The following is a 22,484-nucleotide window of genomic DNA, read 5'->3' as shown; positions in this document are numbered from 1 at the left end:
GCTGCCGCATTTCCTACATTACAACAGTGACTACACTTCAAAAGTACTTCATTGGCTGTAAAGCGCTTTGGGTCATCCTGAGGTCATGAATAGCGTTATATAAATACAAGTTCTTTTTTCTTTTACAACCTTCATAAAAAACCTTGTGAATTCTGAAAAGACACCATCTTTTTTTAATTTAAAGGTTTTCAACTGAAATTTTCAAATTATCTGATTCTACAGGTAGGCTGCCACGGGCCGCAAATGTATGCTGTGCTGAGGTGATTTCCCCTCCCAGCAATTTTAATTTCATTTTACCCTGCACACATGACCAAACCCTCCAACCTGGCATTTCTTTGAGGAATCCTACTTCATTCCCATCATCATCATTCTTGTGCTGTTGAGGCATCAATCGACACCATCCAATTCTGTCTTGGGCTCTTGCCTCCAGCACTCATAGTTGCAAGTGCACTTCAGCTGTGTCTGTTGCCATTGTGTCGCATAGAGTTCCTCTTGGTCAACCTCTAGCCCTTTTCCCTCGTGGCTTCCATTTCCCTGTTTGCTTAGGGCTCCTTGTGTCATGCATTCTCAGAATGTGACCAATGTAGGTTCATCTTCTCTTCCAGATTGTTATAGTCAGCGGTAGCAACAATGCTCCCTGACATACACTTTGATTCGTTACTTTATTAAACCATTCAATTTTAGAGCCATCGCAGGCATCTACAATGGAAGCTGCTGAGCTTCTTTTGGATGTTGGATCGCATTGTAGCAGCACAGCCAGCACATTGCTCGTCAAATTCTCAACTTTTTCTTCAATCACATTTCATTTACATAGAATTTACAGAACTGGCCATTCGGCCCAATTGGTCTATTCTATGCCAGCGTTTATGATCCCCCTCTCACTCTACTTCATCTAACCCTATCAGCATATCCTTCTATTCCTTTCTCCCTCATGTACTTATCTAGCTTCCCTTCTAGATTTTGAGTGAAACAATTGAAAAGCTCCACTAGCTTTTCCAATGCGAGCTTTAACATCTGACGTGCAGTCGCCATCGTCTCACACCACACTGCCTAAGTAGGTGAAACAAAGCGCAGTTTGCAGTCGTTCACCTTCCGGGTATATTTCTCAGTCGAAATCAACATTAACTGTCATGAGTTGAGTGTTTGTGCAATTCGTTATAATTCAACTTTGCTGGCTGTGTTTGTGAGATTGTTTGTCTTTCTTTGCATGTTTTCTATATCTTTATTAATGAGGCAGATGTCATCTGTAAATTCTAGGTCCCCAACTTCTCCACTGGTCCATGCAATGCCTGATTTAATGCTAGGTCTTGTTGACCGGTGGTCACTGGTTACGGTTATTGGCTTAGTACAAAGAGGAGAAGAGTCAATTCTCTCTTAACTCTCAATTCGCTTTATTCACGCCGTTAGATCATATACATATAGCTTATACGTCTGGTTAGATATAGACATGCAGTTTGCACCAGGTTATACAGTTTTATACCCAAACTAGGATCTAAACGCTATACGTCTGGTTAGACATAGACATGCAGTTTGCACCAGGTTATACAGTTTTATACCCATACTAGGATCTAAACGCACACCCACTAGGTTTCTCTGACATTCCCTGAGTGGTCACAGAATATAAAGGATAATACCCGAAAAGGAGAGCTGACGCTGGCCAGGCGTTCCGTTCTCTCTCTCGACGTCATCTCTACGTCCCTGACGTAAGTTCTTCCACTTCCGCGATGGTTGGTCTCCGGAGTCTTCACTCTGGCTCCATGCCCCAGATCCTTCATTCTTATTCCGAATCTTATCTCTTCAAGCTGTGCTGTCTCTCTCTCCCTTTGGTTTAGGCTTGCTCGCCTAGTCTGTGTCTTCTCCTCATTGGCTGTGTCCCAAGGACTTAGGTAGCATTACCTCATTACTCCTTTTCTAAATAAGGACTTGTGTCTTATCACATCTCCTTTATCTTTCACAAAACTTAGCTAATTCAAACCAGTTCCAGCCAGCTCAGGCCAGCGACTGAACTCATGTTACTTCAATTCAAAAGTTGCTTTTGCCTGTGTGTCAGCAGTTTAAAATAAACTCAGTAGTTTCTGCAGCCCCTGGCCAACAGTCTCATCACAAACTCAATCACAATGCCAAAGTGTAGAGGACAAGATGCAGCCTTGTCTGATACCTGTTGGTAATTAAACCAATCAAATAGCTGACTGCCTGTCCTTACCACTCGCTGTGCTTCTTGATACAGAATCTTGACGATGCTAATGACTTTCCTCGGTAACCCATACACTTCAAGAATCTGCCATTGTGAATTCCTGTCAACACTATCAAACGGTTTCTGAAAGTCAATGAAATTCACCACTACTGGTAACTGCCATTCTTTGCTTTGCTGAAAGACATTATGAAGAATAAAGATCTGGTCATGCAAAGCTCTGTTCTGCCATCAATAGCCACCCTAATTCTTTTGAGGTTAATGGTACAGAAGAGTAATGTAATATCAGGCCACTTGATACAATCTCTTCTGTCCCATTTCTTGGGAAGCTTGACATTGATTCCTTTTGTCCAAACCTTTGCTGTTACTTCTTTTTCCCACACTTAATTAAATACATGGAGGATGGTAGACACGTTTTTATCTCCACTTTCTTTGAGTAAATCCTCACAATTTTGATCTCCTCTGGGTGACTTGTTGTTGTTTAAGTTCACTATGGCGGATCTCAGCTCATGCATTGTCACTTTGTCACAATTGACATCCAGATCAGCCATCTTCTCAACAGAGTTAAAGTAAATCCTATAATTAAATTAATTACCTTATATATGTCACTTTGGTCTGCAGTGTCTTTTCATAGCAGCTTCTGAATCTGCATTGTCAGTATGCCTTGTCTGTCTATCTATCTAGACTTTGTTTCAGCTTTTGTTGATGTTGGCTGGGAAGCACAGAAGGACTTAAAAGGGAGACCCCGATTTTAACTCCAGGCAGGTTTTGGGCTGACGGGTAATTATGTGAGTTAGAAACTCACCCGTTGTTCCAGAAATGAGTCCCAGGCCATTTTAACTCACAGGCTTCATTTACATCCCACCAGCCAAGTTCCCTCTCGTTCCAGGCAGGAAGTCAGCAGGAAATAGCAGAAAGTCACACGTAGATCGCACGTCGACACCAGAGGTAGGTGTCGGAATTGGCTGCCGGGACCCTCTCATGGGGTCTCGCAATGGGGAAGGGGGAACAAGTCCGCAGCTGAGGAGGAGAGAAGGCATAAGTTTTCGTTTTGGGACCCGAAGGAGCAGGACTGCTCCTCCGGGCCCCACAATAAAACTAAAAGCTTCTCCTGGCCCCGATCACCTTCCCTGCTGTCTTCACCTTGCGAGAAAGTCACTGCAGCCTCCCGCTCAAGCCGTTGAGTTAAAATCACAGTCGGGTCCCAATGACATTATTGGGACCTGACATACACATGTAAAGAAGGTCCCTGCCAGCTTTGGGCAGATGTCCTTATCGCCTGCTCAATAGAGGAGGTTAAAATCTGGAACGATCAGCACCCAGCGGCTCCAGGGTGATTTTAACTGCCCACCTGCTCAGTTTCTGCCAGGTGGGTAAGATTAAACCCCCCCCCCCCCACGCCCCCATAAATCTGAAATAAAAACAGAAAGTGCTGGAAATACACAGCAGCTCAATCAACATCAGAAAAAGAAAGTAAACTTCACATTTCAGTTGTAATGTTTTTCAGAACTGATCTGAACCATTAAGCCCATCATTTCTCTTTCAGACTCACCTATATTTCATTTTCTGTTTTTATTTTAGCAAAAGATAAGTGCTGCTTTATTTCCCATTGACAGTACTCATCATATTTAAACGTCTCCTCGAATAAGTATATCCAAGTCACTTATTCAAGATGTTTCGAATAAATTTTGAATTTATGATTCAAAGGTCATGGTGAACCTTCATAAAACACTGGTTTGGCCACAACTTGAATATTGTGTCCAGTTCTGGGCACCGCACTTTAGGAAGGATGTGAAGGCCATAGAGAGGGTGCAGAAGAGATTTACTAGAATGATTCCATGGATGAGGGACTTTAGTTACTTGGATAGATTGGAGAATCTGGGGTTGTTCTCCTTGGAATAGAGACGGTTGCGAGGAGATTTGATGGAGGTATTCAAAATCATGAAGGGTCTAGACAGAGTAGATAGAGAGAAACTGTTCCCATTGGCGGAAGGGTCAAGAACCAGAGGACATAGATTTAAGGTGATTGGCCAAAGAACCAAAGGTGACACGAGGAAAAACTTTTTTACACAGCGAGTGGTTATGATCTGGAATGCACTGCCCGAGGGGGTGGTGGAGGCAGATTCAATCATGGCCTTCAAAAGGGAACTGGATAAGTACTTGAAAGGACAAAATTTGCAGGGCTACGGGGATAGGGACTTTTTTTTTTATTCATTCATGGGATGTGGGCGTCGCTGGCGAGGCCAGCACTTATTGTCCATCCCTAATTGCCCTTGAGAAGGTGGTGGTGAGCCACCTTCTTGAGCGAGATTGTACAACTGAGTGGCTTGCTCGGCCATTTCAGAGGGCAATTAAGAATCAAACACATTGCTGTGGGTCTGGAGTCACATATAGGCCAGACCGGGTAAATTCCAGAAGGCATTTGATAAGGTCCCACATAAGAGACTGTTAGCTAAGTTAGAAGCCCATGGAATCGAGGGAAAAGTACGGACTTCGTTAGGAAATTGGCTGAGCGAAAGGCGACAGAGAGTAGGGATAATGGGTAAGTATTCACATTGGCAGGATGTGACTAGTGGAGTCCCGCAGGGATCTGTCTTGGGGCCTCAATTATTCACAATATTTATTAACGACTTAGATGAAGGCATAGAAAGTCTCATATCTAAGTTTACTGATGACACAAAGATTGGTGGCATTGTAAGCAGTGTAGATGAAAACATAAAATTACAAAGCGATATTGATAGATTAGGTGAATGGGCAAAACTGTGGCAAATGGAATTCAATGTAGACAAATGTGAGGTCAAAAAAGGATAAAACAGGGTACTTTCTAAATGGTAAAAAGATAAAAACTGTGGATGTCCAAAGGAACTTAGGGGTTCAGGTACATAGATCATTGAAGTGTCATGAACAGGTGCAGAAAATAATCATTAAGGCTAATGGAATGTTGGCCTTTATATCTAGAGGACTGGAGTACAAGGGGGCAGAAGTTATGCTGCAGCTATACAAAACCCTGGTTAGACTGCACCTGGAGTACTGTGAGCAGTTCTGGACACCACACCTTCGGAAGGACATATTGGCCTTGGTGGGAGTGCAGTGTAGGTTTACTAGAATGATACCCGGACTTCATGGGTTAAGTTACGAGGAGAGGTTACACAAATTGGGGTTGTATTCTCTAGAGTTTAGATGGTTAAGGGGTGATCTGATCGAAGTTTATAAGATATTAAGGGGAACGGATAGGGTGGATAGAGAGAAACTATTTCCGCTGGTTGGGGATTCTAGGAGTAGGGGGCAGAGTCTAAAAATTAGAGCCAGACCTTTCAGGAGCGACATTAGAAAACATTTCTACACACAAAGGGTGGTAGAAGTTTGGAACTCTCTTCCACAAACAGCAATTGATACTAGCTCAATTGCTAAATTTAAATGTGAGATAGATAGCTTTTTGGCAACCAAAGGTATTAAGGGATATGGGCCAAAGGCAGGTATATGGAGTTAGATCACAGATCAGCCATGATCTTAACAAATGGCCGAGCAGGCACGAGGGGCTGAATGGCCTAATCCTGATCCTATAAGGACGGCAGGTTTCCCTCCCTAAAGGACATTAGTGAACCAGATGGGTTTTTACAACAATCCGGTAGTTTCATGGCCACCATTACTGATACTAGTATTTTAATTCCAGATTTTATTTAATTAATTGAATTTAAATTCCCCAGCTGCCGTGGTGGGATTTGAACTCGTGACTCCGGATTATTAGTCCAGGCCTCTGGATTACTAGTCCAGTAACATGCTATGCTACCGTACCCATAGCTTGATTGCTCTTGCATAGAGCCGGCGCGGACTCGATGGGCCGAATGGACTCCTTCCATGCTGTAACCTTTCTATGATTCTATGATTCTAACAACATGATGTGGTTTTGTTTTTGTCCTGACCTGCAGGTAAGCTGTGCTCCACGGAGGGCAGGGAATTGATGAATGAAGATGATGACCTTGACACTATATCAGATACACGCTCTATTGACATGTTGGCACATACATCTGCTGGTTGGATACGAAACACGTCAAAGAGAACAACACAAGTCTCTCCCGAAGGTGCTATAGCAGCTTCCTATTGTATGGAAATACCAGTGTTAGTCATGTGTCAATTTTAAGGGGCTAGATGATGGCACAGAGCACCTTTGTATGTTAGATTAGGTTTGAAACTGGGCCTACACCTGAAAAATAATTAGCAATTGAAGGGCTACTTTACAGAGCCGAAGAAAGTCATCGGAGTGAAGCAGCTTTGCCATTGATGGTGAGCACAGGGGTCGATGCAGAGGGCAACCGCAAACCAATATTGCGTTCCACTTAGCTATTCCACGCACTCTAAATGTTTGGATGCTGTCGGTTTTCTTTCTGTTGAATTTCACCGAGATTTCTGTCAACAGAAACTGATCTGAGAGCGATTTCAGAGTAAGGTCATTCCGGTTCGATTTGTGAACATAAAAACACACAAAACTTGGGGGTAAAGCTAAGTGGACGGTGTCCTATCAGATGCCTGTTATATGCCTGGCTCGATATTCAGCTCTATTGAAGTCAGTGGAACATAATATTGAGTGGGGAGTATAACGGACAGGGCCTTTAACAAGAAGTATACAGAGAGTATAACGTACAGGGCCTTTAATGAGAAATATACGGGGAGTATAACGGACAGGGTCTTTAACGAGAAGTATACAGGGATTATAACGTACAGGGCCTTTAATGAGAAATATACGGGGAGTATAACGGACAGGGCCTTTAACGAGAAGTATACAGGGAGTATAACGTACAGGGCCTTTAATGAGAAATATACGGGGAGTATAACGGACAGGGCCTTTAACGAGAAGTATACAGGGAGTATAACGGACAGGGCCTTTAACGAGAAGTATACAGGGAGTATAACGTACAGGGCCTTTAACGAGAAGTATACAGAGAGTATAACGGACAGGGCCTTTAATGAGAAATATACGGGGAGTATAACGGACAGGGCCTTTAACGAGAAGTATACAGAGAGTATAACGGACAGGGCCTTTAATGAGAAGTATACAGGGAGTATAACGGATAGGGCCTTTAACGAGAAGTATACAGGGGAGTATAACGGACAGGGCCTTTAATGAGAAATATACGGGGAGTATAACGGACAGGGCCTTTAACGAGAAGTATACAGGGAGTATAACGGACAGGGCCTTTAACGAGAAGTATACAGGGAGTATAACGTACAGGGCCTTTAATGAGAAGTATACAGGGAGTATAACGGATAGGGCCTTTAACGAGAAGTATACAGAGAGTATAACGGACAGGGCCTTTAATGAGAAGTATACAGGGAGTATAACGTACAGGGCCTTTAATGAGAAGTATACAGGGAGTATAACGGATAGGGCCTTTAACGAGAAGTATACAGAGAGTATAACGGACAGGGCCTTTAATGAGAAGTATACAGGGAGTATAACGGACAGGGCCTTTAACGAGAAGTATACAGGGAGTATAACGTACAGGGCCTTTAATGAGAAGTATACAGGGAGTATAACGGACAGGGCCTTTAACGAGAAGTATACAGAGAGTATAACGGACAGGGCCTTTAATGAGAAGTATACAGGGAGTATAACGGACAGGGCCTTTAATGAGAAGTATACAGGGAGTATAACGGACAGGGCCTTGAATGAGAAGTATACGGGGAGTATAACGGACAGGGCCTTTAATGAGAAGTATACAGGGAGTATAACGGACAGGGCCTTGAATGAGAAGTATACAGAGAGTATAACGGACAGGGCCTTTAATGAGAAGTATACAGGGAGTATAACGTACAGGGCCTTTAATGAGAAGTATACAGGGAGTATAACGGACAGGGCCTTGAATGAGAAGTATACAGAGAGTATAACGTACAGGGCCTTTAATGAGAAATATACGGGGAGTATAACGGACAGGGCCTTTAATGAGAAATATACAGGGAGTATAACGGACAGGGCCTTTAACGAGAAGTATACGGGGAGTATAACGGACAGGGCCTTTAACGAGAAGTATACAGAGAGTATAACGGACAGGGCCTTTAACGAGAAGTATACAGAGAGTATAACGGACAGGGCCTTTAATGAGAAGTATACAGAGAGTATAACGGACAGGGCCTTTAACGAGAAGTATACAGGGAGTATAACGGACAGGGCCTTTAACGAGAAGTATACAGGGAGTATAACGGACAGGGCCTTTAATGAGAAGTATACGGGGAGTATAACGGACAGGGCCTTTAATTGGAAGTATACAGAGAGTATAACGGATAGGGCCTTTAACGAGAAGTATACAGAGAGTATAACGGACAGGGCCTTTAACGAGAAGTATACAGAGAGTATAACGGACAGGGCCTTTAATGAGAAGTATACAGGGAGTATAACGGACAGGGCCTTTAACGAGAAGTATACAGACAGTATAACGGACAGGGCCTTTAATGAGAAGTATACAGGGAGTATAACGGACAGGGCCTTGAATGAGAAGTATACAGAGAGTATAACGGACAGGGCCTTTAATGAGAAGTATACGGGGAGTATAACGGACAGGGCCTTTAATGAGAAGTATACAGGGAGTATAACGGACAGGGCCTTGAATGAGAAGTATACAGAGAGTATAACGGACAGGGCCTTTAACGAGAAGTATACAGAGAGTATAACGGACAGGGCCTTTAATGAGAAGTATACAGAGAGTATAACGGACAGGGACTTTAATGAGAAGTATACGGGGAGTATAACGGACAGGGCCTTTAATGAGAAGTATACAGAGAGTATAACGGACAGGGCCTTTAATGAGAAGTATACGGGGAGTATAACGGACAGGGCCTTTAATGAGAAGTATACAGAGAGTATAACGGACAGGGCCTTTAACGAGAAGTATACAGGGAGTATAACGGACAGGGCCTTTAACGAGAAGTATACAGGGAGTATAACGGACAGGGCCTTGAATGAGAAGTATACAGAGAGTATAACGGACAGGGCCTTTAATGAGAAGTATACGGGGAGTATAACGGACAGGGCCTTTAACGAGAAGTATACAGGGAGTATAACGGACAGGGCCTTGAATGAGAAGTATACAGGGAGTATAACGGACAGGGCCTTTAATGAGAAGTATACAGAGAGTATAACGGATAGGGCCTTTAACGAGAAGTATACAGAGAGTATAACGGACAGGGCCTTTAACGAGAAGTATACAGGGAGTATAACGGACAGGGCCTTTAATGAGAAATATACAGGGAGTATAACGTACAGGGCCTTTAACGAGAAGTATACAGGGAGTATAACGGACAGGGCCTTTAATGAGAAGTATACAGGGAGTATAACGGACAGGGCCTTTAATGAGAAGTATACAGAGAGTATAACGGACAGGGCCTTTAATGAGAAGTATACAGGGAGTATAACGGACAGGGCCTTTAATGAGAAGTATACAGGGAGTATAACAGACAGGGCCTTTAATGAGAAGTATACGGGGAGTATAACGGACAGGGCCTTTAATGAGAAGTATACAGGGAGTATAACGGATAGGGCCTTTAACGAGAAGTATACGGGGAGTATAACGGACAGGGCCTTTAATGAGAAGTATACAGGGAGTATAACGGACAGGGCCTTTAACGAGAAGTATACGGGGAGTATAACGGACAGGGCCTTTAACGAGAAGTATACGGGGAGTATAACGGACAGGGCCTTTAACGAGAAGTATACAGGGAGTATAACGGACAGGGCCTTTAATGAGAAATATACGGGGAGTATAACGGATAGGGCCTTTAACGAGAAGTATACAGGGAGTATAACGGATAGGGCCTTTAATGAGAAGTATACAGGGAGTATAACGGACAGGGCCTTTAATGAGAAGTATACGGGGAGTATAACGGACAGGGCCTTTAATGAGAAGTATACAGGGAGTATAACGGACAGGGCCTTTAACGAGAAGTATACAGGGAGTATAACGGATAGGGCCTTTAACGAGAAGTATACAGGGAGTATAACGGACAGGGCCTTTAACGAGAAGTATACAGGGAGTATAACGGACAGGGCCTTTAACGAGAAGTATACAGAGAGTATAACGGACAGGGCCTTTAATGAGAAGTATACAGGGAGTATAACGGACAGGGCCTTTAACGAGAAGTATACGGGGAGTATAACGGACAGGGCCTTTAACGAGAAGTATACAGAGAGTATAACGGACAGGGCCTTGAATGAGAAGTATACAGGGAGTATAACGGACAGGGCCTTTAACGAGAAGTATACAGGGAGTATAACGGACAGGGCCTTTAATGAGAAGTATACAGAGAGTATAACGGATAGGGCCTTTAATGAGAAGTATACAGAGAGTATAACGGACAGGGCCTTGAATGAGAAGTATACAGGGAGTATAACGGACAGGGCCTTTAATGAGAAGTATACAGAGAGTATAACGGACAGGGCCTTTAATGAGAAGTATACAGAGAGTATAACGGACAGGGCCTTTAATGAGAAATATACGGGGAGTATAACGTACAGGGCCTTTAACGAGAAGTATACAGGGAGTATAACGGACAGGGCCTTTAATGAGAAGTATACAGAGAGTATAACGGACAGGGCCTTTAACGAGAAGTATACAGAGAGTATAACGGACAGGGCCTTTAATGAGAAGTATACAGAGAGTATAACGGACAGGGCCTTTAATGAGAAGTATACAGAGAGTATAACGGACAGGGCCTTTAATGAGAAGTATACAGGGAGTATAACGGACAGGGCCTTTAATGAGAAGTATACAGAGAGTATAACGGACAGGGCCTTTAATGAGAAGTATACAGAGAGTATAACGGACAGGGCCTTTAATGAGAAGTATACAGAGAGTATAACGGACAGGGCCTTTAATGAGAAATATACGGGGAGTATAACGTACAGGGCCTTTAATGAGAAGTATACAGGGAGTATAACGGATAGGGCCTTTAATGAGAAGTATACAGAGAGTATAACGGACAGGGCCTTTAATGAGAAGTATACAGAGAGTATAACGGACAGGGCCTTTAATGAGAAATATACGGGGAGTATAACGTACAGGGCCTTTAACGAGAAGTATACAGGGAGTATAACGGACAGGGCCTTTAATGAGAAGTATACAGGGAGTATAACGGACAGGGCCTTTAACGAGAAGTATACAGGGAGTATAACGGACAGGGCCTTGAATGAGAAGTATACAGGGAGTATAACGGACAGGGCCTTTAATGAGAAGTATACGGGGAGTATAACGTACAGGGCCTTTAACGAGAAGTATACAGAGAGTATAACGGACAGGACCTTTAACGAGAAGTATACGGGGAGTATACCAGACAGGGCCTTTAATGAGAAGTATACAGAGAGTATAACGGACAGGGCCTTTAATGAGAAGTATACAGGGAGTATAACGTACAGGGCCTTTAACGAGAAGTATACAGAGAGTATAACGGACAGGGCCTTTAATGAGAAGTATACAGAGAGTATAACGGATAGGGCCTTTAATGAGAAGTATACAGAGAGTATAACGGACAGGGCCTTGAATGAGAAGTATACAGGGAGTATAACGTACAGGGCCTTTAACGAGAAGTATACAGAGAGTATAACGGATAGGGCCTTGAATGAGAAGTATACAGAGAGTATAACGGACAGGGCCTTTAATGAGAAGTATACAGGGAGTATAACGGACAGGGCCTTTAATGAGAAGTATACAGGGAGTATAACGGACAGGGCATTTAACGAGAAGTATACAGAGAGTATAACGGATAGGGCCTTTAATGAGAAGTATACAGGGAGTATAACGGACAGGGCCTTGAATGAGAAGTATACAGAGAGTATAACGGACAGGGCCTTTAATGAGAAGTATACAGGGAGTATAACGGACAGGGCCTTTAACGAGAAGTATACAGAGAGTATAACGGATAGGGCCTTTAATGAGAAGTATACAGGGAGTATAACGTACTGGGCCTTTAACGAGAAGTATACAGAGAGTATAACGGACAGGGCCTTTAATGAGAAGTATACAGAGAGTATAACGGATAGGGCCTTTAATGAGAAGTATACAGAGAGTATAACGGACAGGGCCTTGAATGAGAAGTATACAGGGAGTATAACGGACAGGGCCTTTAATGAGAAGTATACAGAGAGTATAACGGACATGGCCTTTAACGAGAAGTATACAGAGAGTATAACGGATAGGGCCTTTAATGAGAAGTATACAGGGAGTATAACGGATAGGGCCTTTAACGAGAAGTATACAGAGAGTATAACGGATAGGGCCTTTAATGAGAAGTATACAGGGAGTATAACGTACAGGGCCTTTAACGAGAAGTATACAGAGAGTATAACGGACAGGGCCTTTAATGAGAAGTATACAGAGAGTATAACGGATAGGGCCTTTAATGAGAAGTATACAGAGAGTATAACGGACAGGGCCTTGAATGAGAAGTATACAGGGAGTATAACGGACAGGGCCTTTAATGAGAAGTATACGGGGAGTATAACGGACAGGGCCTTTAATGAGAAGTATACAGGGAGTATAACGGACAGGGCCTTGAATGAGAAGTATACAGGGAGTATCACGGACAGGGCCTTTAATGAGAAGTATACGGGGAGTATAACGTACAGGGCCTTTAACGAGAAGTATACAGGGAGTATAACGGACAGGGCCTTTAATGAGAAGTATACAGGGAGTATAACGGACAGGGCCTTTAAAGAGAAGTATACAGGGAGTATAACGGACAGGGCCTTGAATGAGATGTATACAGGGAGTATAACGGACAGGGCCTTTAATGAGAAGTATACGGGGAGTATAACGTACAGGGCCTTTAACGAGAAGTATACAGGGAGTATAACGGACAGGGCCTTTAATGAGAAGTATACAGGGAGTATAACGGACAGGGCCTTTAACGAGAAGTATACAGGGAGTATAACGGACAGGGCCTTTAACGAGAAGTATACAGAGAGTATAACGGACAGGGCCTTTAATGAGAAGTATACAGAGAGTATAACGGATAGGGCCTTTAATGAGAAGTATACAGAGAGTATAACGGACAGGGCCTTGAATGAGAAGTATACAGAGAGTATAACGGACAGGGCCTTTAATGAGAAGTATACAGGGAGTATAACGGACAGGGCCTTTAATGAGAAATATACAGAGAGTATAACGGACAGGGCCTTTAATGAGAAGTATACAGAGAGTATAACGGACAGGGCCTTTAATGAGAAGTATACAGGGAGTATAACGGACAGGGCCTTTAATGAGAAGTATACAGAGAGTATAACGGACAGGGCCTTTAATGAGAAATATACAGGGAGTATAACGGACAGGGCCTTTAATGAGAAGTATACAGAGAGTATAACGGACAGGGCCTTTAATGAGAAATATACAGGGAGTATAACGGACAGGGCCTTTAATGAGAAGTATACAGAGAGTATAACGGACAGGGCCTTTAATGAGAAGTATACAGAGAGTATAACGGACAGGGCCTTTAATGAGAAGTATACAGAGAGTATAACGGATAGGGCCTTTAACGAGAAGTATACAGAGAGTATAACGGACAGGGCCTTTAACGAGAAGTATACAGAGAGTATAACGGACAGGGCCTTTAACGAGAAGTATACAGAGAGTATAATGGACGGGGCCTTTAACGAGAAGTATATGGGGAGTATAACGGGCGGGGCCTTTAATGAGAAGTATACAAGGAGTATAACGGGCGGGGAGTATATCGGGCGGGGAGTATGAACAGCGGGGACTATATTGGGCGGTGAGAATAACGGGCGGGGAGTATAATGGGTGGCCTGTATATCGGGCGGGGAGTATACCGGGCGGGGTGTATCATGGGTGGCCTGTATATCGGGCGGGGAGTATACCGGGCGGGGTGTATCATGGGTGGCCTGTATATCGGGCGGGGAGTATACCGGGCGGGGTGTATCATGGGTGGCCTGTATATCGGGCGGGGAGTATACCGGGCGGGGTGTATCATGGGTGGCCTGTATATCGGGCGGGGAGTATCCCGGGCGGGGTGTATCATGGGTGGCCTGTATATCGGGCGGGGAGTATACCGGGCGGGGTGTATCATGGGTGGCCTGTATATCGGGCGGGGAGTATACCGGGCGGGGTGTATCATGGGTGGCCTGTATAACGGGCAGCCTGTAGACCGGGCGGGGTGTATAGTGGGTGACCTGTATATCGGGCGGGGAGTATACCGGGCGGGGAGTATAATGGGTGACCTGTATACCGGGCGGGGAGTATACCGGGCGGGGAGTATCATGGGTGACCTGTATACCGGGTGGGGAGTATACCGGGCGGGGAGTATCATGGGTGGCCTGTATACCGGGTGGGGAGTATACCGGGCGGGGAGTATCATGGGTGGCCTGTATAACGGGCGGGGAGTATACCAGGCGGGGAGTATCATGGGTGGCCTGTATAATGGGCGGGGAGTATACCGGGCGGGGAGTATAATGGGTGGCCTGTATAACGGGCGGGGAGTATACCGGGCGGGGAGTATAATGTGTGGCCTGTATAACGGGCGGGAAGTATACCGGGCGGGGAGTATAATAGGTGGCCTGTATAACGGGCAGGGAGTATACTGGGCGGGGAGTATGATGGGCGGCCTGTATACCGGGTGGGGAGTATACCAGGCGGGGAGTATCATGGGTGGCCTGTATAACGGGGCGGAGAGTATGATGGGCGGGGAGTATACCAGGCGCCAATTCGAGAGTGCCCGTCTTGCAATATACCCCACGATGAATTTCTACCCCATGGTCCCCAATATTTACGGGGAGATGGGGAGGGAGCTGGGGCGATTGTCAGTGGCCGGGAAACCCGTTTTTTCTCTGTTTTCCGCCTGGCAGTCGGCCTTATTGAGCGGCTCACTAGCTGCTGGGCCGGAAGGCCTGCTGTAGAATCTTCAGCCAGAAGTGCCGAGTGGATGATCCATCTCAGCCTCCTCCTGATATCCCCACCATCACAGAAGCCAGTCTTCAGCCAATTCGATTCACTCCACGTGCTATCAAGAAACGGCTGAGTGCACTGGATACAGCAAAGGCTATGGGCCCCGACAACATCCCGGCTGTAGTGCTGAAGACTTGTGCTCCAGAACTAGCTGCGCCTCTAGCCAAACTGTTCTATTACAGCTACAACACTGGCATCTACCCGACAATGTGGAAAATTGCCCAGGTATGTCCTGTCCACAAAAAGCAGGACAAATCCAATCCGGCCAATTACCGCCCCATCAGTCTACTCTCAATCATCAGCAAAGTGATGGAAAGTGTCGTCGACAGTGCTATCAAGCGGCACTTACTCACCAATAACCTGCTCACCGATGCTCAGTTTGGGTTCCGCCAGGACCACTCGGCTCCAGACCTCATTACAGCCTTGGTCCAAACATGGACAAAACAGCTGAATTCCAGAGGTGAGGTGAGAGTGACTGCCCTTGACATCAAGGCAGCATTTGACTGAGTGTGGCACCAAGGCGTCCTAGTAAAATTGAAGTCAATGGGAATCAAGGGGAAAACTCTTCTGTGGCTGGAGTCATACCTAGCACAAAGAAAGATGGTAGTGGTTGTTAGAGGCCAAACATCTCAGCCCCAGGACATTGCTGCAGGAGTTCCTCAGGGCAGTGTCCTAGGCCCAACCATCTTCAGCTGCTTCATCAATGTCCTTCCCTCCAACATAAGGTCAGAAATGGGGATGTTCGCTGATGATTGCACAGTGTTCAGTTCCATTCGCTACCCCTCAGTTAATGAAGCAGTCTGTGCCCACATGCAACAAGACCCAGGCTTGGGCTGATAAGTGGCAAGTAACATTTGCGCCAGACAAGTGCCAGACAATGACCATCTCCAACAAGAGAGAGTCTAACCACCTCCCCTTGACATTCAATGGCCGAATCCCCCACCATCAACATCCTGGGGGTCACCATTGACCAGAAACTTAACTAGACCTGCCATATAAATACTGTGGCTACAAAAGCAGGTCAGAGGCTGGGTATTCTGCGGCGAGTGACTCACCTCCTGACTCCCCAAAGCCTTTCCACCATCTACAAGGCACAAGTCAGGAGTGTGATGGAATACTCTCCACTTGCCTGGATGAGTGCAGCTCCAACAACACTCAAGAAGCTCGACACCATCCAGAACAAAGCAGCCCGTTTGATTGGCACTCTAAAAATTCACTATCGGTGCACCGTGGCTGCAGTGTATTCCATCTACAGGATGCACTGCAGCAACTTGCTAAGGCTTCTTTGACAGCACCTCCCAAACCCGCGACCTCTACCATCTGGAAGGATAAGGGCAGCAGCCCATCGGATCAACACCACCTGCACGTTCCCCTCCACACACCACCCCGACTTGGAAATATATCGCCGTTCCTTCATCGTCACAATTAGGGATGGGCAATAAATGTTGGCCTTGCCAGCGACACCCACATCCCATGAACGAATAAAAAAAAAGGCTGCAGCCGGGGACCGGAGAGGAGGGAAGGAGGATGGAAGGGAGAGATCGCTGGGTGGGGAGGGGCTTGAAGGGATCGCTGGCGGTGGGGTGGGGGGGGTGGGTGGAGAGATCCATCGGTGGGGGGTGTGTGCAGAGATCGCTTGGGTGTGGGGGGTGGAGAGGACGCTGGGTGGGGGGGAGACATCGGATCGTGGTGGGGGGGGGAGGGGGTTAGCCGATCATGGGGAGGGAGCCCGATGCAGGTTAGCATGAGGGATCAGGGAGAAACACTCTTGCTTCTCCTGGCCCCCAAGCAGTGCTGGAAAAGCACTTACCCGCTGGATCCGGCAGTTCTCGCCTCCCTTTAGCTGCCGATTTTCTCGAACCCCGGGAAGTCCCGCCCCCCAGCCGTTAAGTCCAAATGGCTGGTAAAATCTGAGGCACGCAGCCTCATTAACATATTTAAATTACTGACCTGCCTCTCGAAAGTGGGTTACTCGCCCGACCTCCAACCCAACCCAGTTAAACCAGAAGTAGACACGTTCGCAGTGGGTTGAAGTCGGGGGTTTCCCATTTTTAAGAATTTAACCTGCCCCCCCCCCACCCCCCCTCCACAGGTTAAAACTCCTCCCATGGTGTCAGAACACACCTCTTCCCCCCCACCCCATTAGTAAGGCATATCTGCTTTGTTCAGATGCTTATCTGGCTCGTCATCTGGCTAATGATAGATATGTTTTCAGTGTGAGACACAGAAGAGAATAGTTAGTTTACATTGCAAGATTTCCTTTCTCCTGAACTTTACATTGAAAGAAATGGCTACATTTGAACAAGTGCACTTATTATGATGACGCAGAGATTTATAAAAAGGTCACTGCCACTCAGGAATAGATTAAAAGCAGGATCTACCTGTCTGAACTTGAACTGTGGGAAATAATTGGATAAAAGACATGGTAGAAAATGAATCAAAGAAAGAGACATTTTTATGAGCTTGGCTTGATTTCCTGGCCAGTTAAAGAGCTTTTAGATATATGGCAGTGGAGGTTAGCAGTCAAAAAAAAAGACATTAACTTAATCTAAAACATTTGTAATAATGCAAAGTCTGAAAACAAAGTACTGATGGCAAAATATTTCTTATTTTAGACAAGTGATAAAATTAGCTTCCAACTTTGCCTTCTCCACAGGTGGATTCTTAAGAGGCATACGACAAAATGGTCCGATGCAGATTGAAGATGTTATCGATTGGCACAGTGTGGCACTTCGTTACCTAACAATGAAAGGGCAGACTGATGCTGGTATGTTTGAAAAGGATTCCTCTCAGTATGAGGATGCAAACAACACAGAGCGTTTTGCTGTTCTGGTGAACAGTAAGATCTTGAATGGTATCTCTGCATAGACAATCTAGAAATTTAAGCATACAGGACCCTTTTTACAGTGAGAGCACACTTCCACACAAAGCTTTAAGAATGTATGAGGCTGACATTGTGTATTTATGCTTATTGACTTAGAGTGGAATGGGAAGTGTAGCACAGTTTGGTGCTTGAAATGGCACAATATTACATTGAAGATGTTCAAATTAAACTCGAGCACACTTCAATAGCCTAAATATTGCCTTCCACTGCCAGCTGTAAGCAGGATTTGCCCAGTCTCTTCCATCTGCCATTGCCATTCATAATTTATGGGTTACAACATGGACCTCAAACCATCAAACCAACCAGTACTTGCATGTACCTGAAGGAAGGACGAAGAATGAAAACCTCAAACGGTGCAACAAAAACATGGCCGTCCTTCCCCAGCACTAATTTGTTCCTCTGTTTCCTTTCATCATTGTTTCTCAATTGGCAATCCTCAATCAGCATAAAGAGGGAAAACGATCTCTCCTACAGGAGATTAAATTAGAGGTGATTTTTTTTTAACTCTGTTGTTGCAATAAAAGGTACACTTTATATAGAAAACAGATTTCTGCTTTGACCTTTTGTATTATTTAGGATTGGTGTTGGTACAACTGCAGTATGAAGAAAGACCAAAGGTCTATAAGTGTGATTTTGGCATCAACTGCCACACTTGATTTGCCAAATCCCAGTATCGTCAAAATCATGAGGTGCTGCCCAGTTGGATTACAATGTTGCTCAACGACGTATGTGAGAAACCAGCGCAGTGGAGAGTGCACCTTTCAAGGTCATCAACCATGCTTAAAACTGTTACTTGTCAAGTAATATTGATCAGTAGAACAATATCTTTGTAACCATTGATGAAGTGTAGTAGAGTGTGATATATTTTCTAGTCATTGTGGGATTATTGTGTATTTAGTCATGTTTAAAGGGGCATCGTCTACATGAGTAAGTGCTTAGCAGATCTGTTTTTATTTGGCGAGAGAGAAAAACATAATGGCAGTGTGTGATTTTGTTATATGGGCACTATGTGCAACATGATATGACACAATTTGTCTTGTGCCATGCATTATACAAACAGCTTTCATGAGAATGTACCTCTTTAAGACAGGTGTCTCATTGATTTTGTTGAAATAATGTGCTTATTCTTGGCAAATACCGCTGAGAGAAATGCACCAAAAAATGAGAAAAACTATGAGCTACAGTGAGCTATGAATGGTTGATGATCAAAGGTTGAGCAGTTAGCCTTGAAATCTGGTTACACCAACTTCCTACTGTCTGTATTTGCTTGTTCAAACTGTATTGCTTCAGTTCTTGCTGGAATTCTGTTGCTCGAACCATTGAAGATAATATCTGGCCTGCAGATTTTTCTTTTTTTTTTCTAAACCCTATTTAATACGAGGTATAATATATTCAGAATATAATTTACATTTGTACTCCAGGCGTAGAAAGCTCCTAGCACAATGTTGAGGGGCTCCGGCAGTGCAGGTTAGGATTAAGGCAAGTGTTGCCTTCATTCAGTGGAGATTTTTTTTAGGTCTGTTTTCCCTATTCCTTCTTTTATTGTGCCCATTCTGTCCCATGCAACATCTCCAGCTAAAAAAGAGAGTAGGTAGATGATCTGCTCCAAGGCCTCTTCTGAAGCAGGCACCCAGGAGGTGCATTGGAGTGACCCTTGGATGACCCTCCATCCAATCTCCCCTCTCTTTCCCACTGAGCAGTAATGTCAGGGCTCCATTCAGCACCCGCAACCCCCGCCATCCCCAATCATGGCAAAAATTGAACTTGCATCCTTCCATTCTGTGATATAGTCCACTCGAACTCTTAACCTGTTGAGCCACAGCACAACACGTGGCAATTTATTTTGTGTCTCCCATCACCCACTTCCCCAACATTCTCTTGCTCATTTTTCTCAGGATCTGGAAACTGTAGAACTCCCTCATCACCTTCTCTTTTCCCTTCCTCCTACATATATAGGCTTTTCAAACCCAAGCCAATACTTCTTTCCAGCCTACCAGGTGTCCTACTCTATGAGCTTCGGACCTTCACGTAGGCTTCTCATTTAAAACGTGCGCTATATAAAGTGGCACAAATTAAAACAAACAATGCACACCCAGAGAGCAGTTTGCGGCCCTCAGGAGTCTGACTGCAGAACATTGCAGATTGATTTGGGTTCCTGAAAACGAGGGTGCTTAATTCTGCCAGTAAAGTTCATCATAACAGGAGAGTGTGTCAATTTGTCTTTTTTAGGAGAAAGAGTGATCACAACATTAAGAGTTATTATCCCAGGGGCTGGCCTTTCACCACAAGAGCAGATTGTAGTTCTGCTACCAGAAATGTGCCATCACTAAAATTTATGAGGCTCTGGACGTAATTTTAACATAAACCCCCTAGTGGAAAACTGACGGGATTGGATTGGCTGCCCGTTGACTTCAATAGACTTCTATTTCCAATCCTTTCAATGGGATCTCCAATTCTCGGGACAAAATAAAATGTCTCCAGTCCCAGATGGAATGCATCAACATGATTTGTTGGAAATGTAAGTACACCTTGAATCAGACCTAGACCAGGAAGCACCTTGCGTACAGACAGGTTCATATTGCAGAGGAATGGTACACCAGGACTTACTGAGTCAGGAACAATGCGAGAATTTGTGATTATTTATTAATATCAGCATTTATCCATTCTCATAGTGAACAGCGAGTATCCTGAAAACAGGGTCCCCACCGTATCAAAAGCTCCTGAAACCAACTCTGGTCAAAGGGAAAAACCCAGGAGTTTTGGCAAGTCAAAAATCATTAGTATTGGCAGTGGCATTAACATTGATTCTGGCGACCAATAGAGGGAAGGATTTGGGTTTTTTCCCATTTACAATAACCCAATTCTTAGTTACATCACAGTATCTTATCACTGTGAAGAAAAGCAACACTGCAACATTCAGTAAAAAGGCAGTGGTTTGATTATATGAACAGGGTTTCCACCTTTTGCCAAATTCAAACCCAAACAAGGTCAGGACAGAAGCTGAAACATGGCTTGAGTTCTCAGTTTTGATTTCTGTTGAGGAAAGTTAATTGCCGACCTTAATAGTGAACACCTCACAAAATACAGAATAAGTGAGTACAGTGGACTTTTCTTTTTAAAAACCACAGATTTTGTGTGTCTGGTATGCAATATGGGAACGTCCAATCTGCTCAAAAGCCAGACTGTCCATTCGATAAATGGCAACCCTACCAGATGAATGTTCTAGAAATTCAATTTTCCGTTAATGGGAGATCTGTTAATACAAATATTAAAGCAAAATGCAATATTACTTTTCAAGAAAATAATCTACATGTTGCAGAACTGGTGAATGTTCAATGTTTTCTACAGTGATTGTAACTTAAAAACAACACCATACGATAATTTAAGGAAACAGGCTAGTAGTTATTGTGCCGAAAATCTAGATGAATAAATTGGTTCGAATTTTAAAATTGTATTTTTAATTTGTTTGTTCTACTTTTAATTTTGAAGTAGACAATTTATTTTGCACAAAGAATTCCAATTTTTTTGATATTTTAAAAAGTGAGAGAAACATTTTTGAATTATTCAGTCATTACCGTCATGCCTTAGATCCTTGCCTGCTTTGGGGAAAGAAAGAAAAATAAAAGCTTAATCTGCACTGTGCCAGTGTAAACCTGCTGCAGTATTAGAAAACATTTTGTTTGAACTATGCTGCCATTAATGTGTTAATAATATCACTAGAAGTTGGTAATTTCTAAAAGGACTAACAAGCATCAGGGTGTTGTTGTACTGTGGACGTTGTGTCCTGGATTGTATTGTGAATTAATTATCTTTGACTCGATGTTTTATTGAAAAAGACGTTCCATGTTGTTTTCATGAAGAATTAAAAAGATGTTTTGAACGATGTGTTTTATCTATTCAATTTTCTACCTCTTCTGAAGGCAGTGACACATGCCAGGGTCGATTGCACAGGTGCCAGTAGCTCTCCTGTATCTTGCATCGAGTTACATCAAAACTACAGCACAGAAGCAGGCCATTCTGCCCTCCTGATCTATGCCAGCATTTATGCTCCACATGAGCCTTCTCCCTCCCTACTTCTTCTAACCCTATCAGCATACCCTTCTATTCCTTTCTCCCTCATGTGCTTATCTAGTTTCCCCTTAAATGAATTGAGGATATTTGTGTCAACTACTCCCTGTGGTAGTGCGTTCCACATTCTTACCACTCTTTAATTAAAGAAGATTCTCCTGATTTCCCTACTGGATTTATTAGCGATTATTTTATATTCACGACCTCTAGTTTTGGACTCCCCCACAAGTGGAAACATTTTCTCCACGTCTACCCTGGTCCACTCTTCAATCACCCCCAACACCAGCTCTCCTCCCCACAACACCGTCCCGTGCGAGCGCAGGAGATGCAACACCTGCCCTTTCACCTCCTCCCTTCCCACCGTCCAAGGCCCCAAACACTCCTTCCAGGAGAAACAGCG

The 22,484-nt window shown here is 44.2% G+C and overlaps 1 protein-coding gene across 4 annotated transcripts in view; it reads left to right on the top strand.

The window, feature by feature from the left end:
* Positions 1–21,901, top strand: part of trpn1 (transient receptor potential cation channel, subfamily N, member 1) — a 272,820-nt gene extending 250,919 nt beyond the window's left edge. For 3 of the 4 annotated variants that reach the window (XM_067978520.1, XM_067978509.1, XM_067978521.1), the window contains 2 exons: positions 6,121–6,273; positions 17,789–18,682. In XM_067978520.1, the coding sequence (XP_067834621.1) occupies positions 6,121–6,273; positions 17,789–18,000 (365 nt within the window). In that variant the 3' untranslated portion in view covers positions 18,001–18,682. Of the gene's footprint in view, positions 1–6,120; positions 6,274–17,788 lie in introns of all 4 variants that reach the window. The other variant, XM_067978518.1, reaches the window with a different exon arrangement.
* The last annotated feature ends 583 nt before the right edge of the window (positions 21,902–22,484 follow it).

The sequence above is a fragment of the Heptranchias perlo genome, chromosome 3, assembly GCF_035084215.1.
Source record: "Heptranchias perlo isolate sHepPer1 chromosome 3, sHepPer1.hap1, whole genome shotgun sequence".
In the NCBI taxonomy this organism is placed as follows: Eukaryota; Metazoa; Chordata; class Chondrichthyes; order Hexanchiformes; family Hexanchidae; genus Heptranchias; species Heptranchias perlo.
Note: the sequence above shows the minus strand (reverse complement) of the source record. Positions and strands in the feature narration are given on the sequence as shown.